This window comes from Grammomys surdaster, unplaced genomic scaffold (assembly GCF_004785775.1).
Source record: "Grammomys surdaster isolate TR1022 unplaced genomic scaffold, NIH_TR_1.0 239, whole genome shotgun sequence".
In the NCBI taxonomy this organism is placed as follows: Eukaryota; Metazoa; Chordata; class Mammalia; order Rodentia; family Muridae; genus Grammomys; species Grammomys surdaster.
This window is the reverse complement of record NW_021604684.1, coordinates 9,660,350-9,676,858: the sequence shown is the minus strand read 5'-3', so window position 1 is coordinate 9,676,858 and position 16,509 is coordinate 9,660,350. Positions and strand designations below refer to the sequence as shown.

General features: G+C 44.2%; 1 protein-coding gene across 5 annotated transcripts in view; it reads right to left on the bottom strand.

Moving 5' to 3' along the window:
- Arhgef37 (Rho guanine nucleotide exchange factor 37) overlaps positions 1-16,509 on the bottom strand; it is a 61,659-nt gene that overhangs the window by 35,300 nt on the left and 9,850 nt on the right. For all 5 annotated transcript variants that reach the window (XM_028774259.1, XM_028774261.1, XM_028774257.1 and 2 more), the window contains exons 2-4: positions 6,471-6,667; positions 4,973-5,096; positions 221-368 (exon numbers count right to left, since the gene is read on the bottom strand). In XM_028774259.1, the coding sequence (XP_028630092.1) occupies positions 221-368; positions 4,973-5,096; positions 6,471-6,662 (464 nt within the window). In that variant the 5' untranslated portion in view covers positions 6,663-6,667. The remainder of the gene's footprint in view (positions 1-220; positions 369-4,972; positions 5,097-6,470; positions 6,668-16,509) is intronic.

The window sequence follows — 16,509 nt, the reverse complement described above, 5'->3', positions numbered from 1 at the left end:
AGGGAGGGAGGGAGGGAGGGAGGAAACAAGATTGTATGTTTGTAACCAGGAGCATAAGGAAGCTGTAGAGTCTTATTTGAGACCACTGAGACATGAGCACTGCTTGGCAGCAAGACCTTCCTGACTGAGAGAGAGGCCTCGCTGCTGACACAGGCCCCAAGTAGCCTGAGTAGGCCTGAGCAGGATCAAGATTTGAACTGTCCCCAGACATGCTACTCACACTGCAGCTTCAATGATGCCCTGAATCTCCTTCTGCAGTTCTGGCTCCTTCTGGTACGCCTTGACCAGCAGCAGGGCCTGGTCATAGTTGGCACAGTAGACTTTATAGACTTGTTCAAACTCCTCTTGGAATTCCAGGAATAAGTTACCTGATGGCCAGCAAGAAGCAGCAAGGGTTATCAGTGGCAAGTGTGTATGTCCCTTACTTGGGGTTGGGAGGTTGAACCTGCTCTGCGATGGTCTGTTTTACTTTTCATCCATTTCATGAAGTTTCTGTGTGAGTAACAGAATGGTGTAGGGTCCAGGTTCTTAAACTGTAGGGCATGACCCCAGGTGTGGCTGGCTGCAGACCTGAGTGTGGGGTCTGGGAAAGTTTGGCAAGAGTAAAAAGTTTCCAAACACAGGGCAACCAGAGATCAGTTCTAAAGCAAACTCATTATGAACCTGAGGAATTTCTGTTCACGTCCACCTGTGTGGCCTCATGACACTTCGCTGCAGCCTTGGTTTTGAACACACACAACATCTGCGCTTTCCTCTGCAGGGGTCCTCAGGATACACAACCCCAGTGAATTCTGCCTGCAATACCTCTCAGATCTGAGACTCCTGGAGGCTATGAAAGGAGCTGCAGCATCTTCTCCTGTACAAAGTTTTCTGCTCTTACAGAAACAGAGTGGTTAAGTTTAGAAAACAAGACTTTTAATATTTTTCTACTATCATTCCATATGTATCAATTTAGTCTATCTTTGGATCACTTTGTGATAGAATACCTGATTTTAGTATTTTCTGCTCCAGAAGGCTGGAGAAATGGCCTAATAGCTCATAGAAATAATTTGCCATTCTGTCAGAGGACGGGTCCTTAGGTCCCAGCACCCATACTGGGTGGCTCACAACCACCTGTAACTCCAGGTCCAGAGAATCTACTGCCCTTTTCTGGCCTCTTAGAGATACATATGATGTATACACACACGGCCAGAAACACATAAATAAAAAATAAAAATAAATAAAATTTACTGCTTGGCTTGAGTTTCATTTTTTAAATGTGGTCAAATTTTGGCTTGGAATTAGGACAGAATTTTCATCATTTTTTTTTTTAAATAAAATGACCCCGTACACTTCTGCAGTATGTGCTACAGATTCAGACAACATAGAATTCTCAACATTAATAATGATCAAGTCAAAATATTGATCAACTCAGAAAAAAACCTGAAGATCCTTTATGTCCTAAAATATCTGATATTCAACCAAAATTTAATTTTTTAGGTAAAGATAAACACATATATCTCACTAGTATGCAAAATTGTTTTCATAATTTTTATTGTTGTTGTTCTTGTATTTAGACAAAAGAGTCTCACTGTGTAGCTCTGGCTGGCCTGCAACTCACTTTTAGACCAGGCTGGCCTCTGCCTCCTGAGTACTGAAATTAAGCTCTTGTGACATGATGCCCTGCTGCCTTCAACTTTAACAAATGTCAAACTTATGAGTATAAAAGACATGTCTTAAAATAAAATTATTTGTGGTTATCAGTAAATGTTGTTTTCTTTTTTTTTCTTTCTTTTTTTTCTTTCTTTCTTTCTTTTTTTTTTTTTTTTTTGTTTGGTTTTTCAAGACAGGGTTTCTCTGTATAGCTCTGGATGCCCTGGAACTCACTCTGTAGACCAGGCTGGCCTTGAACTCAGAAATCCACCTGCCTCTGCCTCCCAAGTGCCAGGATTAAAGGTGTGCATCACCACTGCCCACCGAGTTTCTGGTTTTTCTGGTCCTGGAAGACCAATGCTGTAGACCAAGCTGAGCTCAAACTCAGAGATCTGCCTGCCTTTGCCTTCTGAGTGCTGGGATGTGTGTCATCACTATCTGGCTAAAAAATCACTAGATTTTTTTTATATAGCCATATATTCCACCCCTGAGTTGTGTAAAATTTTCTTAGGTAAAAAGAAGTTGTGAGTGGAGCCAGATACTTGTGTAGGCGGCAGGCTAATAACCTGTGCATGCAGCTTAAGAAGCCCTATATAGACGGCAGGCCAATAAGCTATACAGATCAGTTGAAAATACCTGTGCAAACTGCCTGAGACCAGCACCGCTTCCAGCGATGGATTTTTCAAGTTTGGGGAATATTTGTAAACGTTTAATTAAATCTCTTAGGGCTGGGTCCAAGATGATATATGAATATTTGTAATATTCTATATATACCTCCAACACGGTTCTTGCCCAATTCTGCCCTATTTTATTTTTCTGTCCTATTTTTGGTGGTCTTTTAACTATGACCCAGCATACAATGTTAGGTGTGAAGTTTTCTACCTGTGGTATCATGTCAGCTCTCAAATTTTTCTGGATTTTGGAACATCCATCTAAATAATTGCCTTGTGGTGGCAACAAGCCTTTAATCCCAGCACTCGAGAGGCAGAGACAGGCAAATCTCTGAGTTCAAGGACACCTTGGTCTACAGAGTGAGTTCTAGGACAGTCAGAGCTACACAGAGAAACCCTGTCTTGAAAAAACAAGGGCTGGAGAGATGGCTCAGTGGTTAAGAGCACTGACTGCATTTCCAAAGGTCCTGAGTTCAAATCCCAGCAATCACATGGTGGCTCACAACCATCTGTAATGAGATCTGATGCCCTCTTCTGGTGTGTCTGAAGACAGCTACAGTGTATTCATATATAATAAATAAATAAATCTTAAAAAAAAAAAAGAAAAAACAACAACAAAACAAAATCAACCAAACAAAAACAAAAGACATTGCTTTTGTGCCTGTTGTAGTTTCTATTAATTTCCCTGTAATCAGCAGATTGATCATCCTCACACATTAATGGAATATTAGAAATCTCCATGCAACTTCTATTTAAAATGATGTTTTCATCTTTAAAAAACAAAATCATTCGTCTGCCCTACAGTTACACTGTGTCAAACACTTTTATAAAGAAAAATAGTGTCTGTGTTGAACATGTGAGACCTTTTCTTCCTGTCCCCATCCCTGAACAGCAGCTTAACAACCTTCTATACATTGCTTGCACGGTGATAACTGGCATAAGCCCTCTAGCAATGATTTCAAGTATACTGGGGAGCTTCTAGGGGGATATGCTAATACTATGCCATTTTACACAAAGGGTCTGCTTGAGCACCTGGTGGGGGGGTTGGGTCCTGGAAAACCAGCCTTTGCAGATACCAAGGGATGACTATGTATTACAGGAATCAGAGTAAAGCCAAATAAACATCAAAGACTAGGTGTGGGGCGGGGGAGGTGTCTATTTGAGGAAGGATTTACAGATAATGTGACCATCTGCCAGTGAGCAGAAGTAGCCAGCCCCAGGAAGCCCAGGGGAGGAGTGACTCTCAAGCTTGTGGTTGGTAATGGCAAGGGCCAGAGTCAGGTAACCCTGGCCTGAGGACAGCCACAGACCCTGGTGTGTCTGTGAGCCAGTCACACAGGGGCAGAAACAAATGGGATACTAAAGCCAACTTGCTGAAGGTATCAGCATAAGCGGGGTGCAGCCAGGCACTCAGTTTGTAATCCAATGGTAGCAGGAAGCAGAGGAAGTGGTTTGACCTGGGATCTCATGTCAGCTTAATTTCAAGAGCAAGTACAGTAAAGCTAGAACACACGGAGAAGATGAAACAAACCCTGAGTGGTTTCCTAAAGAGTTCTGTGTCTTCTAATAGGAAACCAGTTACTTACAGGGAGCAGGTGGAACAGGGTGGAAGAATAAAGGAACTAAGGTAGCACTATAGGGAAAAGAGACAAAGAAGACTGGTGCATTAAAAGCAAGGTTTGAGATAATTCTGACTCTCAGTACCATGGTCATTTTTCTATAAACCCGAGACAGTGCTTGGGCTGGAGAGATGGCTCAGCGGTTAAGACCACCTACTGCTCTTCCAGTAGTCCTGAGTTCAATTCCCAGAAACCACATGGTGGCTCACAACCATCTGTAATGGGATCAGTGCCCTCTCCTGGAGTGCCTGAAGACAGCAACAGTTTATTCATATAAAATAAATAATAAATAATTAAAATTTAAAAATAAATCTTAAAAAAAAACTGACAGTGCTCTAAAAAAAAATCTATTAATTAAAAACAAAAGAGAGGCTGGGCAGTGGTGGCGCATGCCTTTAATCCCAGCACTTGAGAGGCAGAGACAGGCAGATTTCTGAATTCGGGGCCAGCCTGGTCTACAGAGTGAGTTCCAGGACAGCCAGGGCTACACAGAGAAACCCTGTCTCAAAAAACCAAAAAAAAAAAAAAAACAAAACAAAAAAACAAAAACAAAAACAAAAGAGAGGCTGGAGAGATGGCTCAGTAGTTAAGAGTACCTACTACTCTTCCAGAGTAGTGGGTTCGAATTCCAACACCCACATGAGAGCTTACAACCATCTGTAACTCCAGTTCCAGGAGACTCAATGCCCCTTTCTGGCCTCCGCAGGCACGAGGCACTCACATGGTCCAGAGACATGCATGCAGGCAAAATATTCATACATATAAAAAGTATATAAATAAATATCAGTACCATGTTGAGGCTAAACTATGGAAGCACTGTGGTTTCAACATTTCCTCCCACGAATGTGTGTTAAAAGCTTGTCTCAAGGAAGACAAGAGTGGGGCCACAGGGATCAGACACTAGATGAGTGCCCTGCTGCCTCTGTCGTGCCCAGACTTCCCCTTTGCCAGTTTCCCCTGGAGCTCTGGAGCCAGTTCTGCAGTAAGCACAGGCTGAGGACAAAGCCGTGGGCAAGCAATCCAGTGAGTACCTGGGTCTGTTTTGCTTACCAATCAGGTGTGCTTGCTCCTCTTCCTTGCAGGCTGTCTCCTGCAGCCCGTGAAGGAACCTGCTGCTCACCTGGATGATGTCATCGATATTTGAGAACAGTATGTCCAGATCTCCTGGTGGCAGCTAGAAGCAACAAAAATGCAGAGACTTGGGGTCTGGAAGGGGACTATCGGGAACAGACCTGGGCACTCATGCTATCTGAGGTCCTATCACTCTTGGGAAGACTGACTGCCCAATTCAATGTTGGAAAAGATTTGGGAATATAGTAAGTTAGATCCCTGAATTGCTTAACAGAGAGAGAGAGAGAGAGAGGAGAGAGAGAGAGAGAGAGAGAGAGAGAGAGAGAGAGAGAGAGAGAGAGAGATCAAGTTCAGCGTGTCCAGCATGGATGGAAAGCTTAAGACCCAGGCCCAGGATGGGGCTAGTTTGTGAATAAGCAAAGGGTTAGTGTTGTGATTTGAAGATGAAATGTTTCCCATAGGCTTGTGTGTTTAAACACTTCTTCTCCAGCTGGTAGCATTATTTGGAAAGGCTATGGAGCCTTCAGGAGGTCAGCCTTGCTGGAAGCAGGGTAATGGAGGTAGGCCTGAAGGTTTTTCAGCCTGCTCCTGCTCCTTCCTTACCTATCCAATAGCTTGATTAATTCAGCACTTGCTGCTCTTACAGAGAACCCAGGTTCCCAGCACCCACCATGGTAGCTCACAACCATCTGTAACTCTGGCTCCTGGGGATCCCACAGGCACATGCAGTTATATAAACATATGCCAGCAAACATTCATACACATAAAAATAAATCTTCAAGGGGCTGGAGAGACGGCTCAGTGGTTATGGTCACTGGCTCCTCTTCCAGAGAATCTAGGTTTACTTCTTAGTACCCACAAGGCAGCTCATAACTCTGTAACTCCAGGTCCAGGGGATCCAACACCCTCACACAGATATACATGTAGGCAAAACACCAATGCATCAAAATAAATAAATAGATAGATTTTTAAAAATAAAAAATAAATCTTCAAAAAAATAACCTTGCAAAATTGAGTTACATAAGAAGGCAACAATGAGCCTAGGCGGTGGTGGCGCACGCCTTTAATCCCGGCACTTGGGAGCCACAGAGGCAGGCGGATCTCTGAGTTCGAGGCCAGCCTGGTCCACAGAGTGAGTTCCAGGACAGCCCAGGCTATACAGAGAAACCTTGTCTTGAAAAACCAAAAAAAAAAAAAAAAAGAAAGAAAAAGAAAAAGAAGGCAACAATGAGATTTTTCATACTATTTTAAGTAAGTTTACTATTTTATGTCAGGCTAAGTTCATAGCTATCCTCAGTCTCTATTGCTAATAGGCTGCAAGTTGGACACAACCAAGTCATTCAAAGTCTTACTGAAAGTTACATGGCCAATCAATAAAAAATAAATATCAATAAATCATCTCATATCTATGATGAGAGGTCTTAGAGGCAGCCCACTCCTACTCCTATAAAGACAGGTTGTGGGGCCACATGAGTACCTGCTGTAGGTGGCTTCTGATGTCAGAGGCACAGAGTCGGAGCGTGTGCAAGTAGGAGACTTCTGTGTTGATGAGCTCTCTGATGGCCAGCCTCTGCTGGAGCAACGATCTGTCCTCAGAGCCTTGGCCTTCCTGCTCAGGACTCTCTGACCTGGAAGAGGCCTCGTCTGCTCCAAGCTCAGCCATGTCCATGGGTTCTGGAAAAAAAAAAGCCATCTCAATTCAATTGTAAGGTAGGTCTCCTCATCCCACCTCCTGGGAAATGCTGCCCCTAACTTGAAGACTACTCATCAAGTGGTCTAAAACATCATGGCTGCAAACAGAGTCAACTGTTTATTTATTAAACAGAGTCAGGCTCTTGTTCTCTTGCTCTCTTGCCTCTATCTTCTCTCTGTCCCCTTGCCTCTGCCCCCTTTCCTCTGGTGTTCTCTCCACGTGGTCATGGCCGGCCTCCACTTCTCTCCTCTCTCTCTCTCTCCTCTTTCTCCGCCGTCTTCTCCCGTTTCTCTCCCACCTTTGCCCTCTGCCCTGAATAAACCCCCCCTTCCCCATGGAACCGTTTGGTCTGGTGTTGTCTGTTCTAAGCTGCACGCCAAAATCTAACAATGGTGCCAAAACCCGGGAACGAAGACTTCGGGAACCTAGAGACCTGTGCAGCCTCCGGGTCTAGCTGCAGCGACCATGCAGGACGGACAGCATGTGGCCTGCCGCAACCCCACTGCCACCACCACACTGCTACACCACATGGACTTCATCTGCTGCTACCTGCCGTCACTGACTGTGTGAATTTCCACCGCTGCTACAAAACTTCCACCACGTGAGCTGTGCTCGGCCCCCATGTGGTGCTCTGCCACGTTGGCTGGGTAGCCAAACATACACAGACCACCCCCCACGTTCCACCTTTCCTGATATCAGACTGCACAAGCTCTCAAACACACACCGGCATATTAATTGGTAAGGAGTTTCTGTTTGGCGGGAGGGACCCTGGACGCTCAGTTAGCACCTGGCCAGTGTTTCCTGGACTAAGGGGTTGGCTCTCCATTGCCCCAGTCCATATGACTGGCCTCTAGCTGAACTACGACTTAGGACATTGGCCCGTTGGGTGATTCCCCTCTTGGAAATAGCTCCCCCCTCTCCCCCCCCCAAGCTCTTGCAGCTGCCTGAAATCTTGGTACCAGGTGGGCTATTTCCTGGTGGACTAGTTTCTGGTAGACTAGCTCTGCAGAGGTCCCTAGATATTCTCGTGACGACCTGATTATCTAGGCTGAGCCTGATTTTCATTGCCAGCTTTTCTTTCAGGACGCAGACTGATAGCTGGGTAACAGCCACGTCACCCAGTGGGTATCACATTGTCTTCAACTGTACCCACAAACACCCCACTGGGTTGTCTACTGAAAAACCTCAAATCTCTAAAATTAATTATTGAGGCCTTCCAAATTGATACACCTCTGCAATAAGGTCTGGATTTGATACCCTCTAGATAATGGACTAAAGTGGCCACTTAATGGCATGCTAGACCCAACTATTTTAAGGGGTCTTAACACATACTTCCAGCAGTCTGGTAAATGGAAACAAGTCCCCTATGTTCAAACATTTATCTACCTTCATTATACTCCTTCCATGTGTTCTGCCTGTCCCCCACCCCAGGTTCTCTTAGCCATGAAACCTGCTCAACCCCACACCTCTTTCTAATTTTTCTTTTTTAATTAAACCAAAACGAGGGAATTGCTGAGATTCTAGCAGATGTCTGCAGGTTTACATCAGACCAGCTAGATTTGCTTCCCCATGTGCACAACCACCCACACAAAGGGCTTGGCTACCTGAGCATTCGAGGGAGGCGTTCCCTCTCCCTCTCTGCCCAGGACCTGTAAAGTGGGTGTTAACAGTGCCTTCTGCTACAGAGACAACTAACATGAACGTTGCTGTGATATGGGACATGCTTGCTTTTCCTTGCCCACTGCAAACTCTAGCCACCAGAGACATTGGACAGTGACTTCCAGCCACTAGCAGGAAGTCCTGCCCTGCTGCTGCTGCCACCCACCCTCCCCCTCCCCGCCAGCCATATGATCCAGCTTTCTCATTCTGCTCCTAGCCAAATGTTTCTTTGCTAATACAAAAATGTGCTTTTCTCTACCTACACAACCCGCCAAAGTTATTTAAGACAGGATAGAAAGGCTCTGTCTTGATAGATTTTTACTACTGCTATTATTCTATTCAGTTACAACTAATCCTTATGGCTCTCAATCTTGTCAGAAGTCTGCTGATAGTATTTTTAAGCTTATGGCCGACAGAATTCCCAAAGCCTCTAACAGTTAACCCAAGATGGTTTCAGAAGATGGACATCTGACTCCTAGAAGATACAGCCTGGATTATATGCGATGAAATAGTCACTAACAAATGCAGTGGGCTAAACTGTATGCCCTGAGTCAAATGACTTGGCTAAACCAAGGTAAGTCATTTCTCATGTCACGTGTATCCATTCCACAGAAAAAGCCCTGCATCTTCTGCGCTTGGAAGCCAAACTGACCCAAGAGACTATGGAAACCATGGGAACTGTTGGCTAGTGGACTCTGTCACTTTTTAAAATAATATATAACTGGTAGATTATTGTTTACTCTTTCTCAGACTTCTGACTACATTGACAGCTAAGTTTTCACAGATTATCTCTTACCTCATTACCTAAACTCAGTTGCCATCAATTAAATGTTTCACATTTCCTCTTCTTGCTATGAGTCTGTCCTAATATTATCTGACTTCCTATAAACTTGCCTAACTCTAATAAAACATTCCACTATACGTTCCAGCAAAGGTTTATCTTAAAGACTGCTTGTATTTTTAACTCATGCTGTCATCTCTTTTGTAAACTTATAAGCTACAGGAAACCGACTCAGATCTACCTCTCATGAACCAAATTGACGCCATTCAGATCTTGTCAAGTCCAGGCACATCCAAAACAGCTCCAGAGAAGCAACATCCAGATGCTCCATCTCCTGTCACACACACAGCTGCTTCTACTGGACCTGTTCCTTCTGACCTATCCTCAGATGCCTCGCTCCACAGACCCTGGACAGCAGGAAACAGCTAAGTCTCCTAAGACTGGACAAACATCCTCCATACCCATTCTTCTAGGTTTCCCCTAAAGACACCTAGCCCCCAATGCCAGCAGGAAGTAGCCAGATATCACGACGACCCTATTCCTACTTCGCCGTCACCTCTTTCTAATTTTTCTTTTTTAATTAAACCAAAACAGGGGAATGTTAGTATCCTGTCTAAACTTCACCTCCACAGTTATCTGGCAACACCCAGGTATGCTCCTCCCCACAGTTACCTGGCAACAGCCAGGTAGGCCTGCCCACTATAAAAGGGGCTGCTTGCCTCCTCCTCTCTCTCTCTTGTTTTCTTATTCTCTTGCCTCTAGCTTCTCTCTGTCCCCTCGCCTCTCCCCACTTCCTTTCCCCCTCTCTCCATGTGGTCATGGCCGGCGGCCTCCACTTCTCTCCTCTCTCTCTCCTCTTTCTCCGCCATCTTCTCCCGTTTCTCTCCCACCTTTGCTCTCTGCCCTGAATAAACCCCCTTCCCCGTGTGTGTGTGGGGGGGGGGGAACAGAGTCAGTAAACTGTTGGCATTTGTGGGTAGTGTCTGAACAATACGAGAGGACAAACAACAGCCAGCTCAGGTTGTTGCTGACATTGGAAATTCATTTCCAAAGGGCTGCCTCTGCCTTGAGGCGCTGGTCAGCTGGTGCCACTACAATGATGGAGGGTGGAAAAGACAGAAAAACCATAGCATGTGCTTATGGAGAGAGGTGGAACTGGAGATGTGATTGGTAGTGACAGATGAGAGAGAACGCTGAGGTTGACATGCTGTCATTGCCCAGCAGGGTTGGTGGGATGATATACAATAGCCTGGTGCCTAAGCAGACTTAGCCCCAAGACCCGCTTCCCAGCTGTAGGATCCACCTAGCTCTGGGCAATGACAGAGGCCCAAGATGAGGAAAAATTCACTTTCTGGATCGGACCTCCTCGAAGGACCACCATGGTCCTTGATGTCACTGGAAGCCAAGTTGGTCTATGTGGTCTGTGGTCTATGCTGCTGCCCCAGGCGGAATAAAACTTGAGATCCATGTAGACATAACAAGTGCGAGCATCTCTGCCACTGCCTGATGCCTTGGTAATGTCTTAAGGCTTTGCCGCCTGGGGGATTGGAGGGAGATCCTGATGTGAGTGGCATGTGTAGCCACCTGAGGCCATGTTTGAGGCCCGTGGTCTCTGCAGCCATTGAGGGCCATGAGTGGGTTGGTGGTCCTACAGCCAAGGGTTGTCTTGATGCCTGTGGCCTGTGTTACCACCGATAATGTTGATGCATGCGGGAGAACTGTCCCTGCCCCTCTCCAGCCACCGCATGGCTTTCCTAAGTTGATGGCTTCTGGAGAGGATGCAAGTGAGAACAAAAAAAGAATCATCCTCCCTTGGGGGCAGGGGACTGGCCACTAAGACTATGACATGCTCTGGTGAGTATATAGACTACACAAAATGAACTTGTTTTTTCTTTCTTTCTTTCCCTTCTTTTTTTTGGGGGGGTGAGGAGGGGGGGAAGAATGGACATGAGAAAACTGGGAGGTAAGCACTATTGGGGTGCATGAGGTGAGAGTCCCAAATAATCAATAAAAAATAATTTAAAAAATTTATTTCTCAGAACTCAATGCACTTTCCTAAAATTGCTCTTAGTTTTTTTTCCAAAGTTTGATTCAGAGTCATTCAGGCATTCATCCATTCATTCACTCACTCATTTATTTTAAGAATACGTTATGCTGGGGGGCTGGAGAGAGGGCTCAGAGCACTGACTGTTGTTCCAGAGGTCCTGAGTTCAATTCCCTGCAACCACATGGTGGCACACAGCCATCTGTAATGTGGTCTGGTGCCTTCTTCTGGTGTATTTGGTGTGTCAGTGACCACATACATACATACATACATACACACACATACACACACGCATACATCTTTAAAAAAAAAGACTTTATCCTGGGCTCATGTGGCCATGTCCATGTAGATATATTCTGATCACATTTCCTCCCCATAAACAGCAACCCTTCCCTCTGGTGTCATCCCCATTGTACCTATATGAAACCTAAGTCCACAAGTGAGTGAAAACCTGTGATAGTATGTTCCTGTGACATGCTCACCATGATAGCCACTGGTGCATTTGTTTTCCTATAGATGATGCAACTCCATTCTTCCTAATAGGTAAAAAGAAATCCCACTGTAGCAAAGCCTATTCGTTTCCTGGCTGGTGGCCACCTAGGTTATTTCCATAGCTTAGCTACTGTGAAAAGTGCTACATTAAACTCTGATGTGCATGTGGCTCTGGGAGGCGCTGACTTGGAGTTTGGTTGGTGAGTACCCAGGGGTGACATAGTTGTTGACCCAGATTTCTTTATTTGGCTTAGCTAAGTCTTCTCTCCTTTTCTCCCCACAGTTCCTGGCTCCCATCCTCAAACATGACATAGAATCTATAGTCAGGTGATTTTCTTTCTTTTCTTCTCCTTTTGATTTTTCAAGACAGCGTCTCTCTGTACAGCTCTAGCTGTCCTGGAACTCAGCATATAGACCAGGCTGGCCTCAAATCCCGAGATCCACTGCCTCTGCCTCCTGAGTGCTGGCATCAAAGGTAAGCACCACCATGCCCAACCAGCTTTGCCAGACGATTTTCAAAGGTTCCAGGACCATGCTTCTGAATTGAGACCTCTCTCCAACCCTGCATCCATTCACATTTATCTTGGATGTGCTTCCAGTTTAAAGTCCCTGAAATGAGCTATGGTCATGGCATTCATTCCCTGCTGCCCACAGCATCATAGCTCCTTCCTGCTCAGCCTCACTCCCCCCAGAGAGAAGCTAGCCAGAGAGAAGGTGATGCTTCTTTCTCCTCCACCCCCTCACCCCCATGCTTCTTCTGCACTTGCTGTCCCCCTCCCAGGCTCCATCCTGATCTCCACCCTTCTCAACTCTGAAACTCCCACCTACTCATTGGGCACTGTTAAAACTGTATAAATAAGGTCATCGTATGAACAAAATGACCCGAAAAAAAAATCTTTCTACTATGAAACACTCAGGGAAGCCAGAAAGGATGTAACCTTAACACCAGATCTGGGCTTACAAAAGCCTAAGAGAAATCTCCAGGGATCTAAATCAGAGCAGGGGTGAGTGGGCTGGTGCTACTGTTCCTGCAGTAGAGAGGACAAGGAAATGATTGTGGCCAATCTCAGCCAACTGGGAACTTACCAGGAAATATGCTCCATTTGTGAAACGGTGAGTCAGGGGAAAGAATCAGCCTACCAGAGGAATAAATCAAGAAAGATGATGGAGAGCAGTGACTGACACACTGGAGAGGAACAGAAGGGATCCTCAGGGGGGACAGTGGAGGGGACACTAGAACTGACAGCTGGCCTCATGCTAACAGAAAGCAATTGGGACTAGAGAATGTCAGAAGGTTAGAGAATATCTTGAGAACAGATTTGTTGAATTAGTATAGAATTTGATATTTAATTGGGAACATTTACACAGACAACTAATAGAAAACTAAGAAACTACTGCCCTGAGTATTAGAAAACCTTGACTTGCTGAAAAAAGCTTGAAAGTGCTGGAAGAAGTGAGTTAGGCTTTAAGGAGAAGCAAGAGGGCTTCTCTATTGCTTGATTATTGCTGGTATAACAGTTTTAATTTCATCAATTGTTAGCACCACTGCTTCTGCAATAGCATTGACACAAGGAGTTAAGACAAATATCTTTGTTAACCATCTAGCAAAAAAAAAAAGTTACTAATGTATTGAGTATACAAAAGGATTTATATAGGTATCTGGAACAACAGATGATGCTCTATAACCTATTCAAATTATCAGAAGGAGGTTCAAGGTTCAAGAGTTAGGAGCCATCCCAATTGCCATGAAAAATATCATTGGAGTAGTGTTACTTTTGAAATTCACAATGATTGTCATTATAATTAGAAAAAAGTTTAAAGACACCTGTAGGATATATTTGGCATAATCCTAACAACTTTCTGGGTGTGTTAACTTTGCATAGTGAGATTATGAACTTAAAGAATGCTGCTCTGTTGAGCTTTGATGCTGCAGATAATGCCGATAAAATTATCCATGGCCTGAGGTCAGTATTTCCATTTGGTGAAACCTCAGGAATGGCATATATAGCTTGATTAGGCTAGCCCTTCTTGTCCTGGGAATACTTTTATTCCTGCCCATCGTGTTAAAGCTTGTCTCTAACTATATCAACAGGCTAGCAGCCAAAGTACATGACTGGAAACTGATAATGGACCCCCAGATAGAGTTATTAATTTAACAGGCTGGCAAGCCAAGGATGGGTAAGATTCTGCATAAGGTCTTACCAACCTAAGACATAAGTGCATTGCTTTTGATAATGCATATTCCATGACGGGTAATGTAGGCATTCTTGTCAGAACGACCTAAGACAGGCTCAGTCTTGTTAATGAAATAAAAAGGGGGGGTGGGAGGTGGGAGGTGGAGAGCCTTGAGGCTACTTGGCAAGAAATTGACATGGGCCAAGGACAAGGAAATGGGCTGTTTGGCAGGAATCTGACATTGGCCAAGGACAAGGAAGTAGGCTTCAGGCAGGAATCTGACATTAGGCTAGAACAAAGAAGTAATTTCAGGTAGAAATCTAAATCTTAGGCTACAACAAAGAAGTAGTCTCATGCAGGAATCTAAATTTTAGGCTAGAACAAGGAAGTAGGCTTCAGACATGAAAATGACCTTGGGCTAGGACAAGGAAGTAGGCTCAAATACTTTGGTCATCCTGATAAGCCTTTAGAAACAGTGATCGAGGGAGTGTTCACATAATTGAGTTTAATGCCTTCTTTTTCTTTGACTATTTGTGTTTACTGTATTGCTTGTTCCTTGACTATTTGCATCTATTGTATTGCTGGACCCTCAACCTAGAACTGACCTTAATATATGCATGTAATCAAAATGGTATAAAAGCATAAAAGAAGAAGGGGTATAGGATAGGAGGTTCTAGGGAGGGGAAATGGGGAAAGAGGATGACATCTGTATTGCAAATAAATAAAATATCCAATAAAAAAAGAAAAGAAAACTAAGAAACTAGTCAACCAATAAAACAAACAAACAAAAAAAAACATTTTTTACAACAATTGTATAGAAAAAAATAAAAGAATGTTGCTCCATTTCTGGAGGAAGAAATATTATGCACAAAGGGCTGATACCTGAACAGACAGGCCTCCCGGGGCTCCCCATTCAGTGCATTCTTAGTAGCTTGTGCCTCTTTCTCTCCAGTCATATCTCTATAAGCCTGTCAAAGTCAGACCATTTCCCAGCCCCAGGCCTCCGAATCAGGTTAGAATTATGACCAAATATACCTGTGGTGCTCTTCTCCCATTGATCTACTGGCAATTTCAGAAGATTCAAATATCAAACCTTCCAAGGGTAAACTGTGAAAGTTGTCAGGCCTGGGGACAAATGTCTTTTACCCATTGAGCCAGCTTCTCAGCCCAAGTTACATTTTTTTATAACTGCAAGGCAAACTGAAAATTAACTGGAAAAAAATAAGATTTTTCCAACTTTATCTAAATTAGTAATAATAATGATGTTGATGATGTATAGGCTAGATCTGTAGCTCAAATTCATATGTAGTGGTAAGAAAAAGAGGGCCAGTGAGGTGGCTCAGTGGGTAAAGGTACTTGTCACCAAGTCTGAGGACAGGAATCTCAATCCCAGGACACACATGGTAAAAGAAGGAAGCCAGCTCTGAAAAAGTGTCCTCTAACTTACACACGCACACAATAAATAAATAAATATAATTTCTAAATTACACAGAGAAGCTACATGGGCCCTTGATACAATTTCATGCATGGTCAGTTACAAAACTACATATGGTACAATTACTAGTCTGCTGACACTGATAAGAGTCAAGATCTAGAACATTCCACCAAAGTACCCTTCATCTGCCTGTCTCCTATGGCTCCAACTTCTCCTGGGTACAGTACTCTGGAAAATAATTTTCAGTTTCTTTCAAATGAGACATGTACTAATTATCCTCCTATGCACCTAGGCATCTAACCCAGAGAAAGTAAGTGTAGGTCCATACAAAAATCCATATGCAAATACTCATAGAAGACAGTAAAAGTGCCCTTTAGCAGCTGAATGATTGAGCAAACTGGCCCATCAGTACCACTGAACTATCAGCATTGGCTTGGTTGGGCTCTCAAGAAAATGACTCTGTGTTAATAACAACCTAGAAGGTTACTGTACTCAGCAATTCCACCCAATGACACATAAAATTACAGAGATAGACGGTCAGGGGTTGCCTGGCTAGGGACGGTGCTAGAAGGCAAGTGAATGGGACTACATTATAGAAATGAAGATGACAGAGCATCCTGCGGTGGTGGGAGAGTCTATGCATGTATGCATATGTAAAGGTTATGCAATTCATCACATGATAAAATGCTAAGGAATAACCACATACATGTAGTATACTAGTGTCCATTTCCTGGCTTGGGTATTGTACAGTAGTTAAGCAAGCAGAGGGAGGATGACCAAGATGGCTCAGTGGATAAAGGAGCTTGCCACCAAGCTTTGATGACCTGAGTTCAATTCCCAAGACCTACAAGGTGGAAGGAGAGAACTGACTCCTGAAAGTTGTCCTCTGACCTTCATAGATGCACCGTGGTACCTGTCTGATAAGGAGGGGCCATGCCCTTTCTTCAAGGCAAATAGGAGGCCTAATGAGCCTAGAAAAAGCATTGTAGTCTAAGGCGGGCTCACTATTTAGAACATCTTGATGCCTTACAATAGGCAATTAAGAACTAGAATCAAGCCTGACATGGTTGTGCACGCCTTTAATCCAAACACTGGGAAGGCAAAGGCAGATGAGTCTCTATATTCAAGCCAGTCTGATCTACATAGTGAGTTCCAAGAAAGCCAGGACTCCACAGAGAAACCCTAAAATTCACACACACACACACACACACACACACACACACACACACACACACAC